The sequence below is a fragment of the Rhipicephalus microplus genome, chromosome 9 (assembly GCF_043290135.1).
Source record: "Rhipicephalus microplus isolate Deutch F79 chromosome 9, USDA_Rmic, whole genome shotgun sequence".
Lineage (NCBI taxonomy): Eukaryota > Metazoa > Arthropoda > Arachnida > Ixodida > Ixodidae > Rhipicephalus > Rhipicephalus microplus.
Window position 1 is genome coordinate 8,827,338 of NC_134708.1, and position 18,866 is coordinate 8,846,203.

General features: G+C 47.0%; 2 protein-coding genes across 8 annotated transcripts in view; one reads left to right on the top strand and one right to left on the bottom strand.

The window, feature by feature from the left end:
• LOC119163436 (adenosylhomocysteinase-like 1) overlaps nt 1–18,866 on the bottom strand; it is a 281,699-nt gene that overhangs the window by 103,943 nt on the left and 158,890 nt on the right. Inside the window, exons 1-2 of one of the 5 annotated variants that reach the window (XM_075873071.1) lie at nt 7,253–7,486; nt 3,008–3,224 (exon numbers count right to left, since the gene is read on the bottom strand). The exons of 3 other annotated variants lie outside the window; for them this stretch is intronic. In XM_075873071.1, coding sequence (XP_075729186.1) covers nt 3,008–3,076 — 69 coding nt within the window. In that variant the 5' untranslated portion in view covers nt 3,077–3,224; nt 7,253–7,486. Of the gene's footprint in view, nt 1–3,007; nt 3,225–7,252; nt 7,487–17,737; nt 18,370–18,866 lie in introns of those variants that run through there. One more of the 5 variants, XM_075873073.1, reaches the window with a different exon arrangement.
• The window catches only part of LOC119163437 (uncharacterized), a 143,332-nt gene continuing 135,426 nt past the window's right edge, over nt 10,961–18,866 (top strand). For 2 of the 3 annotated variants that reach the window (XM_075873078.1, XM_075873076.1), the window contains exon 1: nt 10,961–11,753. The gene's annotated coding sequence lies outside the window, so the exon portion shown is untranslated. The remainder of the gene's footprint in view (nt 11,754–18,866) is intronic. The other variant, XM_075873077.1, reaches the window with a different exon arrangement.

Genomic DNA, 18,866 nt, shown 5'->3' on the forward strand with positions numbered 1-18,866 from the left:
CAACGGCGAAATCCATGTTCGAACTGGATATCGATGCTCTCTTTGCACGCGTCTACAAAAGGTGAAAACACACACAAACACACAAACACACACACACACACACACACACAGAGAGAGAGAGAGAGAGAGAGAGAGAGAGAGAAAGTTATGTAACACCGTGAAAGCAGACTGTCAAACATAGAAAGCATCGTGAGTTGGCTAACAGTGAACTCTTTTAAAGAGTGTTAAAAAAGTTAAACGAAGAAAAACAAGGTTATATAACAAAGAAGCAAGAGCCCACTACTTTCAAATACTAAAACATAAAAAATTGTTGGCGTTCTTACGTCCCGAAAACCCGAATGTGATTATGATGAACCCCGCAGTGGAGGGCTCCGGAAATTTCGACCACCTGCAACCTCTTTAACGTGCCCGTAAATCCAAGAACATGAGCCTCAAGCATAAATCGTCCACCGCGGCTGGGATTCGAACCCAAGACCTCCGGGTGAGCCGTCGGGCATTAAAAAAAATATTAGCACCGTATATCCGCGGCAGATAAAGTACAGGAATGGGATTGCATGATGACAATCTCGCTGATCTAAAAGGGCGAGCTCATTGACACCTCGACAGTTCGTGATAACGTGATCTCTTTAGCAGAAGCGTTACGTTTGACGTCAAACCACCGACGCACAATTTGAAGAAAAAAAAAGCAATCTTCCACCTGGGCTTGTATCCGTGCTGCTATTTCGCCAGTGTCAGTGTCACTGCAGGTGGCCAGAAACAATGTCGTGTCACTTAACGGATCTCACTATAGAAGTAATAAGATAAACCAATCAATTTTCCTGTGCTTTGTACAATTATTAAGCATCTCACACGTTCACAAGAGTGCACGCTTTTATTTCATGAAAGTGTACGCACTGCACCGCATCTAAACAGAACGGCCATTCACGATACGCCTTCGAAACGACGAAAGCCAACAGCAGCGCATCGCAGGGGCCTTTAATTGGGTGCACCGCTGCGCGTACGACCTGTCGCTCGTAAGTGCCGCATTTGTTGTTGCCCCCGCTTTCCCTGATGCTGCCATACTGCTATACGTGTTGAAACCAAACGCGCAGTTTTCTCTTTATATTTTTCTTTATATTCCCGGTGCTCGGGCAGTTGACGTAAGTCAAGCGCTGCATTTGCTTTCGCGTATTCTTCCCCGTCGGCGTCTCGGTCGGAACGACACAGTTTGACGTACTCGACCTCTACAGGCGCGTGCGTCCGCAAAAACAAAAATAAAAAAAAGAACAAGACGAACGAGTGCTCGCAGCTGCATGTGTGCAGTCGTCGCCGTCAAACTCGGCAGCTGCGTAAGCAGCAAGGCGAAGCTGCCGCCCCTTGCGCCCACCGATCGTCGCTGCCGTCGGAGGCAAACTCACGTATCCCTATATACGCGAAGTTTTCTGCACAGAAGACACACGGTGCCGGCTGAATGAAGATGAAGCAAATCCGTGTGCTACCCATCTTTCCCAAACTGGCTGAAATACCATGGGAGTTCATTATATAATTAAATTAAAAATTTATTATTATTATTATTATTATTATTATTATTATTATTATTATTATTATTATTATTATTATTATTATTATTATTATTATTATTATTATTATTATTATTATATTGCTGCTGCTGCTGCTGTTTTTTTTTTCGCCGCTGCTGCCCCGTCAAACCGCCAAAGTTTAACTCATTTCGACAGCCCTACTTCACACTTCGCACGTAAATTCGTTAAAAAAGGAAATGAATATATTTAATTACTATTTGTGGTCCGCTGTAAAGAATTCATCTTTAAACAGACAAAAATTCATATCATGTTTATTGTATCTCTACTTGTTTCCTTTAAAAATTTGCACATAGGGTGTCCCAGCTGCGCTCTGTGAGCTAGTTGTTTATTTTTCAAAAAAAAAAAACGGTTAACTGAGACATTTGTACGCAAAGTCGTGGTGATGCCGGCAAAGGGCATTCAAACTCAACGCGATAATTGACTTGTCATCTACCGGAGACTCATTTGATTGTTGTTTTTGTTTGTTCGTTAAAACACTTTAGAGGACGGGCTTATCATCCATTCGTGTATCTCATGTGTCGTGATCACACTCGCACAAGAGCGTTGGAATTGTGGAATCGAAGTTTTATTGCTGACACTTGTTTCATAAAGTTGCCACACACTGTGTGGACCCATAGCCATTGGCTAGTTTGGGTTCAAAATGATGCCCTTTATAAGGAAAAGCTATCAACACAAGACAAAGCTATAGCAGCGCTCAAAACCAAGTTAAAGTGAACTAACACGATCTAAAGCCATACAACTAACATAAACAAGTTATAAGTAAACTGGATAATTAACTGAATATCGCCAAAAACGTTTCGGAAACCTGCGGCTGATTCGAGAATCGCACAAGAGAGAGCGCCACCGTAAAAATCCCCCCCCCCCCCCACTCTACTCTCTTCGCCGGCACTCTGGCATCGTTACATTTATCTGATGCGGGAAACAACCCGACACAGCTCCCTTCAGACGACGCGAATCTCAATTGCCCAACTCACCGATGTAGGACTGTATGTACCTATATTTTGTTTTACTTCTCCCATCGCAAGAGCAAAGTGGAAAGGGGTATCCGTCGCCAAGCAATGGTGACAACTCCTTTACTTACTCTTCTATTTAAATTTAAAGAGAGAAAAAAGCAGCAAACCGATAAAACGTTGCTAAATGTTGAGCGCACGTCGCATACTGAGTGTAAAATTTCCCTCGTGCCCTGGATCTGACGTGATCGGCAGTTTGGTAAACGGATTGATTGATTGATTGGTTGATATGTGGGGTTTAACATCCCAAAGTTTGGTAAACGGAGCACTGGGCACTTTGCGAACGGGAATCGCCGTGTGCCAGTGCTACGTACTTCCTGAAGCTTCACAGTACTTCGCCTGACATCAGCTGGGACACCCTGCGTATTACACGATGAGTGATGGAGGACGGTCCGTCCCAACTCTCGTTCTCCTCACCACGGCAGAGCAGACGGCCTCCACGGCCTCCAGGTCGCAGATGGAACTGCGTCGACGCTGGTACGGCATGCTGGCGCTGGATGTGGCGGTGGCAATCGCCACGCGGACAGCGACTCCAGGAGCGACTCCAGGAACGACTCCAGGAACGACTCCAGGAACGACTCCAGGAACGACTCCAGGAACGACGGGACTCGCAGCCAACGCCGTTCAGCTGCGACTGCGCATTGGTGCACCAAACCCGCGCGTGCCTTCGAAGTCGGGCGCAAATATACTCTCCGTCAGTCGCTTCAGCTTTTCCTCCTCGCCAACCAAACAGAACGCGCCGTGGAGGGGTCAGCCAGTCACGAAATTTTTTTCCTTTCCGATTTACACGAAGCCGTTTTGTGACCAGTAAACCGAGATTTAGCATAATGACATAAAAGTTATTTGATTGCTTCTTAAATCATAAAAAGAAGAGAGGAGGAAAGAAGAGAGGGAAGAATGGTATGTAAATCAGCACGGGAACACGCATACATACACAAGGGAAATCGATGAAAGTTACAGGAAAAGAGAGAAAGGGGGACATGGGTGAGGAGGCACACACGTACGAAGTCACACTCCTCGCAGTCCCAATATATACCTGTTGCAACAGAATCGAAAGTTGGGCTATTTCTGTTTATTCGTGCGCTTGAACTGACAGTTATACCCTGTTGGTCTATCACCGCCGGTGCATATCTGTTGCCTTCAAGAGCTCAGCCACCTTCATCTTCAATGTATTCTCAGGACGACATTCTCGCATGGTTACTACCGTCATCAGTCTACTTAAGTGATTTATACAAGTTTTCACTGTAGCAACGATTACAGACTGAATCACGCTTGTAGAGCGGCGAGTTGGCCGCACTGGACGCTTCTTTCTTTTTTAATGTGCAGATACCAACGCCAGTGATGCCAAACAATCCTGCCGCATGCTATAGATTTTTATGCTACCGTTCAAACATGAAGAGAAGCTTGCAGCTAACACGACGTAGCAACTGTGGACGTTGCCAGCGTTTCCAACCACGCTCTCTTCCGCGCTAGGCAAGGGCGATTCAGACTGCACGTCGTTGCTACTTACGAGGGCGCTCATGTCAATCGCGTAACCATGGCGACACTTTCTAGATGTATAGATGCGAATGCGCATTGAGCTGGCTCAATTTCTGGGACGTCTGTCGACTCGCTTGCCACAATTTGCGGCTACGCGTTTACCCAGGCTTTTCCTTTTTTTTTTCTTTCTGACGCTGCCAAAAGTATCAGCGTCCTCAAAGCGCCCGGCTGATTACACAAGGAAAAAAACGGCACTTTGCGCCCAGTTTGTGGATTGTTTCCGCAAAGGGGAACAATCATTTGTGCGATGCAATAGCTGCTCGTGCCGTGCACCAGCAACACGTGCCAACAATGCCGAAAGCAAGCCAACATTACGGTAACAATATAGGGTCGCACTAGAGCAACAGTTGCGAGTGTTAATGTGCGTAGGGAGGCCCACTATACTCCTCACGCAAAGTACGCAACCGTCGCGACGCTTTCCTATAGGTGCCTTCTTAAAAATATTTTTCATAGACTTCTAACTTTCGCGTGTAGTCTTGCTTACAGTGTCACTTGATAAGATTTAAAGCTCCATTCCTATAGTAGTTCAACTATTTACCTTCAGGAATTTTTCTATTTCAACCAATTGGAACTGTTTCTGAAATGAACTAACGTGACGTGGCTAACCTGGCTTTCTGCGGCGGTAGTACTTCAACATGGTAATTTTGATGGCGTCTGAACAGGCCATGCATATTTTTCTTTTATAGAGGCCGTAAATCATGCCAACTATTACCGTTACTAATATAGTCCCGTTACGCTACAGTGCAACGGTCTGCAGATAGTCGACTCGGGCTGCTTACGGTATACAGCTTCAGAAATCACTCCTTCGCTGCAATTATTTACTGACATACGTAAGAGAAAGCGCAAAGAAAAAAAGAAGGCACCATTCAAGCTGTCTATGAGACTCTTTTTGCTATGGTATTTAGTGATATGGTTCCACACTTTCCCATGTATGTAATTAATAAATGTCCGCGCTGGGCTCTGCGAAATCCATTATTGACAGCGCATAGGCCGACGCAGCGGCATCACTATCTCCCGTGAGGAACGTTCACTAAAGCCCTCTCAGCTGAAGAAAAGAAAGGAGCCGAACGCAGTCCCTAATGGGCGGCCTACTGAAGAATGCACGACGCAAGCGAGCTAAGCTGGGCACTACCGACGCCAGCCTGCGAACCTTGTCCATAAAAGTAAGAACCTGTTCGCGGAAAGAACATTTCAGGTAAGCTTCATGGGATGATTTAGGTGCGCTGATAGACTATAGGGACGCTAAGTGCACACGTCAGCTTAAAAGCTGACACCGAGTGCTCAAGAGAATGACACGTATGTATTTACTATCTACGAAGGGAGCGCCAGGTACTTTGGCACGTGTGCCCTTATAGAAGCGCATGGCTTGTTTGATTTATCGCGTAGAATTTTCTGCATTTCTGGGAACTCTCTGGGATCTCTCTGGGAACTCTGGTGCTGCGATTGTTCAGCCACCATGAGAATGACTGGTACAGGACAAAGATTTGCCTAGTCTACATGCTTCAGGCTTGGAACGTACTTGTGGCTTGGTTTACTGCTGTATGGCGGCTTTTGGTTAGAATAGATGAATGCCTATAGTAGTGAACATCGTCAGCTGATTTGAATCGGCGAGCCTAAAAGCGGTCAGGCCAGTGAAGTGGATGGGAACTGGTGAACTTTTGCTGAACCTCGTCTATCAAGTAAGCGGATGCAGGCCATCCGTGTCGCACGGGGCCGAAGGAACGAAGCTTGAGAATATATGTATGCACCATCCATTATCCCAATGCTGGATGAAGCGCCATAAGCTACAGTTCCCATAGACACTAGTGCCGAATTTTCCTCCAGTGTACTATACGAAACCCTCATTAATCAAAGCACTGGGGGAGTATAAATTCACACGTTAACAACGGTTTCACACTCGGGAACGCCAATTTGGAAATATGGTAAGTACCTTCGTGTAGTCGAATACTAGCGTCTTGGCTAAGATAAAAAAAAAACTTTTCCCCCTCCTCCCCCTCACTCTCTGATGGACAGCAAGTAACGTGAATGTATTGGACAGTGTCCAGTACGGGCGTAGTGGGTCACGCGCTTCATGCAATGTTTACTGGGCTAGCGAAGATTTGTGTCGAACGCTCCTGTGCGCTGGTATTTTACGGTTTCGCGAAAATCTGAGACCACAGATCGTCATAAGATTAGTGGCGCGTGGATAAGAAGGGAAATAGCGAACACAAGCAATGATATCCATCATAAATTGAGTGTTTCTCAACCACGTATATTGCGTTGCGAATGCGCAAAATTTTCCTTTTGTTTTACATTGCGTACATCCTCCTATGCGCAAGATACATTGTTTTTCCCCTCTGACTATGTTTTATAAAGTTGACAAGCGCAGAATGTCTCACTGAAAAATCTCGCCGATGATTGGGGGGAAAATTGAGCCACATTTATATCGCTGCAAGCTTCCATCGCAGCACAGCACGAGCACCATCATTCGAGAAATGAAACACTGGAAAACAAATGAAAAAAGGCATTTTCTTTTCCCACCATGCTCGACGTCGATGACACTGCCAAGATTTATGCAGACTCCACAAGCACTCCGCTTGAGCCACAACCGGACGTTGTAATTTTTAACAGTTTAACGTTAAGCATGTTGCATTTCATTGTCTTCTTTTTCGCATTTTTTTTTAGCAGCACTGACAGTCGTATAGTGAACACGATGACAGGGAACAGCTAAATATGCGACAGTTGAACATGCACACCGAACGTAAACTTTAGAGATAACGTCAGACGAAAACGTTATTGCTGGCTGAACATGCACATTCTAGGCTTCAATTTGAACATCGTCAGTAATCACCGCGAGAAAGTTTTGCTCCAGACGACGCAGGCAATAGAAATACTATACCGGGTACACTGCGCAGACAGTGTATAACGAACGAGGCTGCCCCATCAACTCTTCGCTGGCTGAAAAGTAGTCTGACGTTACTTTAAAGTCACGTGTGCACGCGATCGTGATAAGATCAAATGGTAGGACTGGCTGCCACCCCCCACCATCCCTTACGGAAAGCGCAGTTCTGTTCGGCTGGAAAAGTACGAAGCTGAAAGCGAGATAGATTCGCAGGAACTCCAGGCTTAGAACATTGCCGTTACCTTTTTTGCTTCCGCGACGGCCGCACGGACTCCTTCGTTTTCCTGCGACCGCTCAGAGAGAGAGAGCTCCCGCGAGACGCACCGATTACAACACCTTGTCCAGGTGATATACTGCGGCAAAGGTGGACTAGCCTTCTCCACCGTTTCACTTATCCGCCCACACTGACGAAGACGAGGTGACGCGAGGAACACCCAAGAGACGTTACACTTTCACCGACGAATGCGGAACGCCAAAGCCCGAACGACGGTGAACGACAAGGCAACGGGGGGGGGGGGGGGGGGGGATACACGGCACCGCGCAACAAGCTGCGCGAAAGAATACGTGAGCACATGAGTGATCTGAAGCTGCCAAAGCGAAAAATTAAGAAAACAACGAAAGACGGGCGAAAAATAACAGTGACAAAAAAAGGATTCTTGGCTCGGAATTGGCGAAAGCCTGCTATCCTGAGTGAGAGCCACGAGTTGAGAAGGGGAATGACGTCATCAAGGGGAGAAACGTGCTACTGAAGCGCCAGAAGACTGGAGAAAAAGAAAATAAATAATGAAAGAAAGAAAGAAAGAATGAAAGAAAGAAAGAAAAGAAAGAAAGGGAGTCCGTCATCACTGGCAAAACAATAGCGCGGAGTCAAAGCGCCATCGTCTTAGCTTCATGCTCCACCATCGCGCTTAGTTGACCTCCCTCGCCAAGATCCTCCTCCTCCTCCCCATGTTCTTGTGTGAGAGAGACTATTCCTTCGAAATCTCATTGCGGGTTCGTGGGTTCCTAGAAGAAGGGAAAATCTGGGGAGGGGGGGGGGGACACCAAGCGCAAGTGCCAAGATCATTCGCCTCACCGACACACAGCGCGGTGCGTTGTATAAAGAGGTTACAGACAGCAATAACGATGCAACCGTCTTTCGGCGCACGTGCGCTGTCAACGAAGCGAGCGCGTTTTGGGTTTCCACGTGCCCGCTGAGATCGCACGTGCGGCGCGCCTCGCGGTTTCAATTTTCAAGCACAGCTTTTCGACTCACTCCCACTTTTTTTTTTATCGCGCGAGAAACTAACTAAGCTGTCCTAAACTGAAACGCGTGCGTGGACTGGTTTATTTTATTTGCGACAAAATTATATGAACATCCTTCCAGGTCCACTCTTGGCGCGCCGCCATCACGTTCAGTATGAAATCCAAGAGCGTGATGATATGATGATATGTGGGGTTTAACCGTCCCAAAGCCACCACATGATTATGAGAGACGCCGTAGTGGAGGGCCCCGGAAATTTAGACCACCTGGGGTTCTTTAACGTGCACCCAAGTCTGAGCACACGGACCTACGACATTTCCGCCTCCATCGGAAATGCGGCCGCCGCAGCCGGGATTCGATCCCGCGACCTGCGGGTCAGCAGCCGAGTACCTTAGCCGCTAGACCACCACGGCGGGGCTGAAATCCAACAGCAATAACGTCCGTCCCCCTGTGCGTCGTATGTTTTACTTTATAAGCGATTGAATGCGTATGAATTGAAGCCTTCGATCGTGGCTGAAGCGGAGAGTATGAGCGTCAGCCAACCCTCGCCGCGCGAAAAGCTTATAGGGGACAGGGACCCGGCGCAAGTGCACGTTGCCGTCCAGCATCAACTTTGCAGCTTCACCGGCCGGACGCGGTCACGCCCAATCATGAGTGGGATATCGGCAGGCGGTTCATGCCTTTTCGTGTGTTACGTTTTCATCGCTTAGCCTGTGTTGAAGGGATAGCGTGACGGTCGCATCGCTGGTTGAAGCGACTGCGTTTTCTTACAGCAGCGCAGCGTCCTGTTCGATAATACCGAATCGGACGCTACTAAATTCAGCCGCCATAGCATTCGTATAACAGTCCGATTTGCTGCTATAGCACTCAGTCTTTCCCATTTTGCGGCGAAACTGACTGCGCACAGAAGACGGAGTTTTGTAAAAACTATGACTTGCGACTGTAGCCTCATCCCCATTCCATCTAACACGCACATTGAGCGTCTTGAGATTGCGTGAGTGTTGTCTAGTTCTCTCTCTCTCTCTCTCTTTCATATTCTCAGTGTATATAAAAACATTGGTTGACACATGACCATCAATGAAAAGTTGACACTGTCCTTAAAATTAGCCATTCGATTTTGGCGAGGTACAGTTCGTCTGCTGACTTATTAAACATCAATTTGCATAAGTACATACACCGCTGTCCTAATTAAACATGAAACGTACGTCACGCCTTCGTACGTCACGCAGCTGCCTCAGCTCACCTCTGCGAAGCGGTGTGAAAATCACGAATTCTACTACGAACGACATTCTGATTTACTTAAAGGATAGCTTATCTATTTCTTTAACTCGCATCGAATGACACGTTAATTTTGTACTATTTGTGAAAGAAAGTACGCTAGGAGTAAGTTATCACGAGGTATAACTGAAGAAAGGGACAGCTTATTGGGCGAACTTGAGCATAGGAAAAAAAAAAAACAACTCAGTGTACAAGCACTATTTGATTGATAGCAGTGAGCACAAGCGTCGGTCGTCCATAATCTGGTCGTTGGTGCCACATTCTTAATGCATACAGGATCGAGGATTCTAGCGATGTACGTGGCTGCGTTAGTTCCAGATTACACTTCACAGCTAGCGTTGTGCGCACAATCTTATAAATACAGTATTTTAAAAGTGCTGCTACACGGCCACTTTTAATCGCGATCTGACCCAGTCGGGATCAAGATAATCGCCATCAGCACATCGCGATCCGGCTCGCAGATTGCGATTCGACTGGCATCTCGGCGAAGCTCGATACAGATTAGTTTGAACCGTGAAGCAGACACCATTGCCAACCACAGTCAAGAAATTGCATGCATATTGGTCTTGATTGCGATCAAAAGTGCCCTTGTGACATCAATATAATCGGGAAGGAATTCCCATCCGTACATTTCAGAGCTGCCTGCGCAGAGCGGTGGTTACACGTCTAATAGGGGTCTAATAACACGTAAAAATGCAAAAATGAGCACCCGTGGCACTATCCAGTGCGGCAAGAAAAAACCAGCGCGGTGAAAGTGGCGTGCCTGACTTCAGTCGGCAGTCCATGCTTGCCAATTAGTTTAGTCGTACGAACTAGACCTCGCTTTCGTAAAGAACGTAAAGAAGGAGCACGCATGATTAGGCACAGCGTGCATGCTACAAAAGCGCGCAGCTATCAGCTGCGGGAGGACACACGCTGGGATGTGACGGAACGAAACGAGCGCAAGCTTTAGTCTTAGCTCCGTGCCAGAAGTGCAAGAAGCAAGAGCTCAAGCCAGGACGGGTAAGCAGCGATGACAAGGTGACGCAGAACTGCGACGTAACGGAGAACATCCAATGGGAGTAAAGCAATGTCACTCGGGAACGAAATAAGGGTGCTATCTATAGGAGTATTGGCGTATTGTCTAATTTCGCAGCGGTGGTATATTTTTGAACCAATCGTATATAGTCGATCAGAAATTATCGAGTTCGGAAAACTCCGATGTCGGGCATGTTGGTGCTAAACTTTGAAATCATAATATCTGGGGTTTTACGAGCCAAATCCACGATAGGATTGCGAGGGACTGGAAGGCTCCGGAAATTTCGATCACAAGTTATTTCACTCCCTTACATTTCGCCTCTACCGACATGCGAACGTCGGGACCGGGTGTCGAACCCTTGACCTTCGGTTCAGCAGGCAAGCTCCGTAACCAGTACGCCGCGGCGAATTAAGCTTTATTATAAGGCGGCTATTACGGTCAAACGCAACAACGAATGAGAAATTTTTGCTCTCGCCATACACCTTTTCACAGGAAGGAAAAAAACACCGCCATGATGGGCTGTGCGCAGGAAGGAGTGCAAAGGCTGAGGGCGACGCGTTGTCAGTGCATTTTCGCGGGGACGCGCCAATTTGCACAGCCCAAGGAGGGCTATGGCGGCGCCCAGGGAGGCGTTTTTTGAAAAGGTGAATACCATCCCTATTCACACGTGCACTACACCTGATGCCCATAAAACGTGATTTAAAATAAAGGGGAGTGGGCACTCTTATGTAAGGTAAATCGTGTTCGGGGCTGTTCATGCTCGCCGGTAGCTATATAGCGCTTGCGCAGCTGCTGCGCAAATAGGCAGCACGGAGCTGGTTCGTTCTGACAGCTCCCACTGTGAGGGAAAAGACGCTCCCCGTACACTCCATCAGCGCTGGGGGGTCTTCCAGTGCACAGCCACGTTGGCACGCTCGCACAAAGAGCCTCGCCTTCTTTCTGCACGGACGTCTCATTGTCTACGCAAGAAGTCGTCGGTGGAAGACGCGGTGAGCTATATACCGATTACGCCGTCGTCGTCGTCGCGGGACTTCCCGACGTCAGCAGTGCGACGAGGAAAACAAAGGCGACGACGCGGGCTGGGCCCTTGTCTCGCAAGGTGCGCCTTCTTTCATAAGCTGCGCAGCGTCTTAACTGCCGCCGCTGCAACGGGATCCGGACGAAAGGCGGCAGCACGTGTTCCTCGCGTACGCGGCGAAGACAAGTAAGCCTGGATCCTTTATACTTCTTCACCACTTAGACGCGACCAGGACAGCTTCGATAGGGGGGTTCCAGGAACAACGTAACATTCGTCGACAAAGGTTTACCGGACACTGGCAGAGACCGTCCTCTGCACGCAAGGCATTGAGAGCGTTGTTGCGCTTTCTGCGGGCAAGTGGTCTTAGAGACAGACTGTAAACAGCGTCATGGATCGTCTGATGACCTTCTCTCTCTTTTTTTTTTAGAACGTCTCTTTTCTCTCATCTTTTATCCCCCTTACCCCCTTCCCCAGTACAGGGTAGCCAGCCGGTCTGAGAACTGGCTAACCTCCCTGTCCTTCCTCATTTATTCCTCTTCTCCTCCTCCTCCTCCTCACCGGACGTGGGTTCCGCGGCAAACGCGCATTAGACTACTGCTCTGCTATATGCATGAAGTCTCTAATTCAGTGAAAAAAAAATGTGCAATCGACATGAACGAAAAAAAAAAGAGGATTTGATAAAGGGCTCGCTTCCTTTGTTGAGCACAACCAGGCGAAACCGGAAGACAATGACACCAACGAAGGTACCAGGACATTATTTGTAGTCTTCAACTGTACCGTGATAATCATGATGTAAAAAATAAACTAAGGTGTGCGAAAAGACAGCCAGAAGGTTCAATGCTTGCCAGCGGCAAGTTGTGCTTTCGTCAAATTTCATGATCTTTATATGACAGATATACTATACGAATGTTACAAATGATGTCATCTATCATTGTCTGTAGGAGTAATTGGGTTGAAAATTGCAAGAGAATGGCATGGAATGAACAGATGTCTTCCATTGCAACGCCCAAATGCCAGAAACGATCGGATGCTGCAACGGTTCCCAATCCGTCGTCATCATCATCATCATCAGCTTGAAAAAATCCGCTGCAGGGCAAATACGTTACCCGTGTTTCTCGCGTTAACCCGGTCGTGTGCCACGTTATAAGCCCCAACCTATAATTTCATACGGTCACTTATAGCTTTCTGTCTCCCCATGGTGTATTTGCTTCCTCTTGAAATCCAGTCTGATAACCTTAATGACCAGCAGTTATATTGTTTTACGCTACATGTCCTGCCCAAGCCCATTTATCCTTCCTGACTTCGACGAAGATCTCATCTCTTATTCTCCATTCAGGTTACACCTATTTTCCTTTCCATGGTTCGCTGTGCCGTCCTGTATTTAGGTTGAACCCTCTTCGTTAGCCTCCGGGTTTTGGCATAGTTAAGTACCATTCAATACACGGGACATGAGTAGAGGAACAAAGGAAGACTGCAATGCCATTGCGTGTCCTGCCTCATAGCACTGGTAAACGTGAACATAAACTATGATGGGCGTCTATTGTTAAATAGCACCTATATCATACGACCCAAAACAGCGAAGTGATTATGTCGCAGTGGAAGGCTCCGGAAATTTTGATCATCCGGTGTTGTGTGACGTGCACTCACACCACACAGCACACGGGCCTCTGGCCTCCATCGGAAATGCGACCACCGCGGCCGAGATCAATCTATTCGTGCCTACCTCGCAGTACAGAAGTTTGTGCTAAAGGTAAGGTATTCATCGAGGTCACAACTCGCAGTTGAATGCCGTCCGGAAATTTCGAAGAATGCGAACCTCAACAGATTATGTCGCACTCTCTCTTTTTGCTTCTTACCACACGTTTTGACCACAGCGCACAGAGGCTTTGCAGTGACGCGGGCGCAAAAACACGAGCCATCTTGGCCAACGTTTACGAATGTGAAGCATGCCAAACATGCCCACTTACGGAAACGCATTAAACTCCGAACACAGTTTGAAACGAAGTTGATGTAACTTGACGCTATAATTTGGAATGTTGTGCACGCCATTTTGATAATTCAAAATTCGGATTTACACGCTGGAAGCATAGGCATACCCCGCAAGGTTGCCAGCCCGACAGCTGCAGTGTTCTTTTCGAGGCAGAGCATTCGTAGTTAAGATTGAATTTGGAATTCGGAAACAAATTGCAAATTCTTTAATTAGTCTACTATTGAAGGTAAGAGGACCGAACGTTGGGCGAGTTAGTAATCCAAAACTACAAAAACTGCGCGAAAAGGAGACAAAAACACAGACGGCAAACGCACGTGTGCGTGTGCCTTTTTTTTTTTTTCCTCCGATGTCAAAATCAAAGTCAACAAAATTGGTCAAATGTTTTTTATCTTGAAATCTGTTTAAACATTACGGAAGACGTGCAAACAACCACGGAAACTCCTCAAAAATTGATACCGCCGGAAAGTAAAAGTCATCGAGGAAAATCATCAAGCGCACGCGATGAAATGCGCACGCTTAGTTTGCCACTGAACTTAGCACGCTCCTGTCACCGTCACTTTGCTGCTTACAACAGCAAGCATAAGCCAAAAAAAAAAGGAGATAAAAACATCATGGAGGACGATCTAAAGCACCATATCCATCACAGCGACGAGCAGCTGCGCACGTATACATTTCTGGCGGAACGACGTGCGCGGTAACTTACGTTGAATCCTCCTGCTACCCGGCGTTTATCGCCGCGCGCGCACAACGATCAAGCAACGAAGCACGGCGATTAGTTGTCCGCATGTACCGCGTTTAGCGGCACGTACTGCGTTTAAAAAATATCGCCGTTCATGCCGGAAACACTCGTGGAATGTTCGCGACAAAACCACCTCCCGATATCCTAATGAGCCGGCACTCAACCAATACTGATTGTTGGAGATTAAGTCCCGAAGTTCCGATATGATTACGAGGAACGCCGTATATAGTGGAGGGCTCTGGAAATTTCGATCACAGGGGGTTCTTTAACGCGTAGTTAAATATAAGCGCATGCTGGTCTTGAGTACTTCGCCTCCATCTAAAATGCGAGCACTGCGGCCTGGATCAGATTCCGCGACCTCGGGATCAGAAGCCAAGCACAGTAACCCCTAAACCACCGCGGTACCTGCAGATTCTACTTACATGCAGAGACATAGGAATTATCAGCAGCACACGTTTACTTTTGGCTTATCTGCGCGGTTGTGAAAGTTCTTGTAACTTAACGCAAGCTTGTTGAAGGCTTTGTAAAGTACATCCGACTCGACATTATAGTGCTTCCTTTACGACTTTTTTTCCTATAAATATCCTCGCAAGATTATTTGCGATCAGATACGAACAGCCTAAGTAGTAGCCGGCGCCCTAATCGGGCGCCAACATCTTTTTTACGTCACGTCATTAAAAAAAATTGCATCAATTTACTTTTTCAGTGTCTACACGATGCTGCAACACAGACGGTTTATTTCTTCCAGGCAATAAATCTTGGCAATACATAAAGCCAATCTTATCTTTGCGAGCGTTAGAGGGCAACTACTGCTCGCTTTTTCTACCCACTTTGAAGCGAAATTAACTTCACCAAATAATTTATGCAGTTTTCAATCACCAATCATGTGAGCGCAAACACGCAAAGTATTTCGAGGGGCTATAAAAAAGCCATAACCTGAGTTTTTATACTGAAGTAAACAGCACACAAGTCATGGTGAACTCTGTGCGATTGGCTAGCAGGAGAAAGAATGAGTGGGGATAAGCTTCAAACACCGCTAACTTAAAAATAACATTTTCGGTTGCATAGAATATCAGACATACGTTCAGTCGCGATTGCGCGCCAGTATACAAACAAGGAAATCCGTCATATCAGCCCCGTCACACCGAAACCAGGAATCAGGATGCAAGCACTGCCATCAATGACGCCGATCACACTGCTGCCTCCACCGTTGCTGCCTTTGAAGTTCAATCACAAAAATACACGCCAGACAGTAGTAGATCGTTTTCGGCACATCTAACATTAAAAAAAACAAAACAAAAATGCGTACCTCACATTTCTGCGCGGGCATGCCAAAAGATGCACTGCAAAAATTGTCAAACGCTGATGTCGAGACGACTTGCTGTACCACATAGACTCGTGTAAAAGCCACATCAGCTTAGTTGTTTTTTTACTTTCCCTAATAATTGTCGCTTGAGTTAAGTTCCACTGCGTGCGAAAAATCACCAAATCGAATAAAGCTAAAATGGCATAACTTCCGTTCAGCAGATATTCCGAGATTGCTTTGCTCGTTAACTAGATAGCGAACAAAAATCTGTCAAAATATCTATCGAATAACTTAATTGCACCTTTAACATACCGCCAAGAACAATAACTTCCTGGCAAAAAACTGGATGTGGAAACACAGGCACAAGAAATTAAGACAACACAGACATCTCTCTCTCTCTTCGATAAAACTTCATTTGAGCCTGGTCGGTACATATCTCTGAATTGAAATGACCAGCGCAAATACAGAACACGTCTCAAAGGTAAAAGATGCACACACGAGCACTGTTTTTTTTTCTTTTTTTCGTGCGCAGGAACACTCGAAGGGACGAAATTTAGGACCTTTCGCGAACAATTGGTGTATACTTCATCCGGATGGCGAACCAAGAACCTTGACACTTTTCTTACACCGCTCGTGTGTGTGTCTTCTTTTCTTTGTGCGGGCTTGTTCTGCGTTTGCGTTGGTAATTTTAATTCCCTCTCTGACTTCTCTTTTGCGTCCATGTTTTCACCCCCAAATTTTTGTTTTGTCAAAATCAATACGCATTAGCTGAACACTCCTTTATAGTAACTTTGGGGCACCGATCCGAAGATGACCACGACGTATCGCCGCAACTAGTACCACCGCAACTAACTAGTGCATGCGCAACGTTTGACTGCTTTCTTATCGGTTTCGTTTACGAACGCTATAGTGACTGTCTTTACACACGACTAAGCGGCAACTGTTCGCCTTACACGGGCGTCCACGAATTTTTTATTTTTATTTTGTTCTAGCCGCGATACTCTTCCTGCTATTAGATGCGCCACTTGGAAGAAGGCTCATCGCTCGTAATGGTCGATAGCGGACCTTTGAGGAACCATGCGTAGCCTTCGGAATAAAACCGCGAAAGCAGGCCCTTCTGTATACTCGTGAAAGGCAGTCACTCACGCGTAAATCACGCAGCTTTTTTTTTTTTCTCCTTTCCTTATTCATACAGTAGGCAACTCCTTTCGCGGGCTTAGGGAAAAAACGCGCGCCTACAATAGGCAAGGTTGGACTCTGAATAGAACAAACGAATCCAGATATGGCGTCTGTCCTTCACGCGCGTTTAATAATAGCAACGGCCGAGCAGGTGGCATTTCCCACTTTCACGGTGGTTCACCTATATGGGCTCTATAGGTGCCAAAGTGGCAACAGCCACAATTTTTTTTTTTTAGTTGAACCCGACATTGCGGGACCCGTCCTATCCTTCCCTTGGGACGGGGTCAAGCGTCGGGCTCACTTAAAAAACGAGAACAGAATGCGGCTACGGCTGTTGCAGCATCTGGGATTATTTCACTTCGCGAGGTTGAGGATCCGACTGAGAATTCGCCTCGCAAATCTGACAAGCACTTCGAAAGCCGTGTAAATCAATAGCGTTGCTTAAGATTGGAAATATTTGATTTAGAACTATCTAAGGTAAATAACTTGCATGAGCATACCGAGGTCTAGCACAGCTTACAGCGATTAAGCAAGGTCATAAGAGACATCTCTGTTTCTGTGTTTGCAGTATCGACAAAGCTACGAAACGTCACACGTGACAGCGTCTAAGCTCCGCGAAGCTTTTTTTTCGGCTGAGTATGTAATTTAAGTATGATTAACACGACTACCATGAAAGATGTAAAGAGTGAAAACACGGCCACAAAAGAAACCAAATTAACACAGGCGCGTATTTTCTAACGTTCACTTGGAGCCTCGACATTTTTTCACAGTGAATCCCAATTAGCTAGTTCCAATTAATGCTCTGTTACACGAATATATGCTACCGCGTCTGACACCCCAATGCACACTCGAAGCAGCCAGTAACGTGACACGAACCTAAAGTATTCGCGACAATATTGAGTCGAGAGGAACAGCAGTTGTCAATCAACGCAATCAAATATTATTTATCTTGTTACCTTTGCCGACATCTTATCCGGTGGATCCCCGTTCATTGTAGGTGCTCAGAAAGCCGGTGTTTGCACACACGCTGATGACCAGGAAGGAACAAATAAAAGACGACGCAACTTGTCGCCTCGTCCGGTGTTTTGCAAGTGACGCAAAAGCCAATGGTCGCCGGCACTGCTGCTGCAATTTCCAGTACGCTGGTTGAAATTAAGAGCGGGAGGGGGGGCAGAGTTTTTTGTCGCTCGCTAAGACGATCGCAGGAGGGGGTGGAACAAAGATGCAAAAGAGGGTTAGGTTAGGGGACTCATAGCAGCACAATGTACAACTTTGTTAACGCAGAAGCTGGAACAAGCCTCCCGCACAGGCTACGGTTTTGTTTATCTATTTTTACAGCACGACGAAGGGTTGATAGGCGTTATACCGCCGTGCTTCGGCACGATGAACTTGGAGGCGGGCGTCTTGGCACAACACAGACACGTCCACGAAACGTTCCGAGGAACCCACCGAGAACAACGGAACACCTACAAAGGTAACATAAAGTGATGGGGACGGGAGTAGCGCTGCTCCAAAGCGCGCTGCGCCTTACTAAAAGGCGCCCGCGGAATACGCCGGCGAAGCAGACGGCGAAATCGCGCCTTTGACGCGGCGCCACACAGGAACCCAGCGCGCGGCGTTAGCGCAAGCCGACCTCCTCCTCATCCCTTCCTTCTCGTCCGCAGCGCAAGCTTCGCCTCGCCGCCGCACCGGAAGCAAGAGGCGCCTCACTCGCAAACGACGATCCGGCGACAGACGGCGCCACTGACACCGTGAAGTCACTTCCGGATTTCGCGCGGCTCGTTTAATTTTTCATATTTTCCTCTAAGCCTATCTTTCTCTCTCCCTCCCTCCTTCCCTCTCTCTCCCAGAGCTCATCGCGTCACTGTGTCTTCCGCTGAGCACCGACCAAGCACCTCTAATATCTTTATTACAAGCACAATATATATTTATTTTTTTTTTTCGCTATCATCACGAAACCGCAACCTCCGGTTACTGTGCTCGTCTGATTTTAGCGTTTGCTGTTGGCGTTTCCTTCGGATGGAGTTACCGTCGTATTCCGGCGGAAAACGGCGAAACGGCGGATGTCGCGCACCTGTTCGTGCG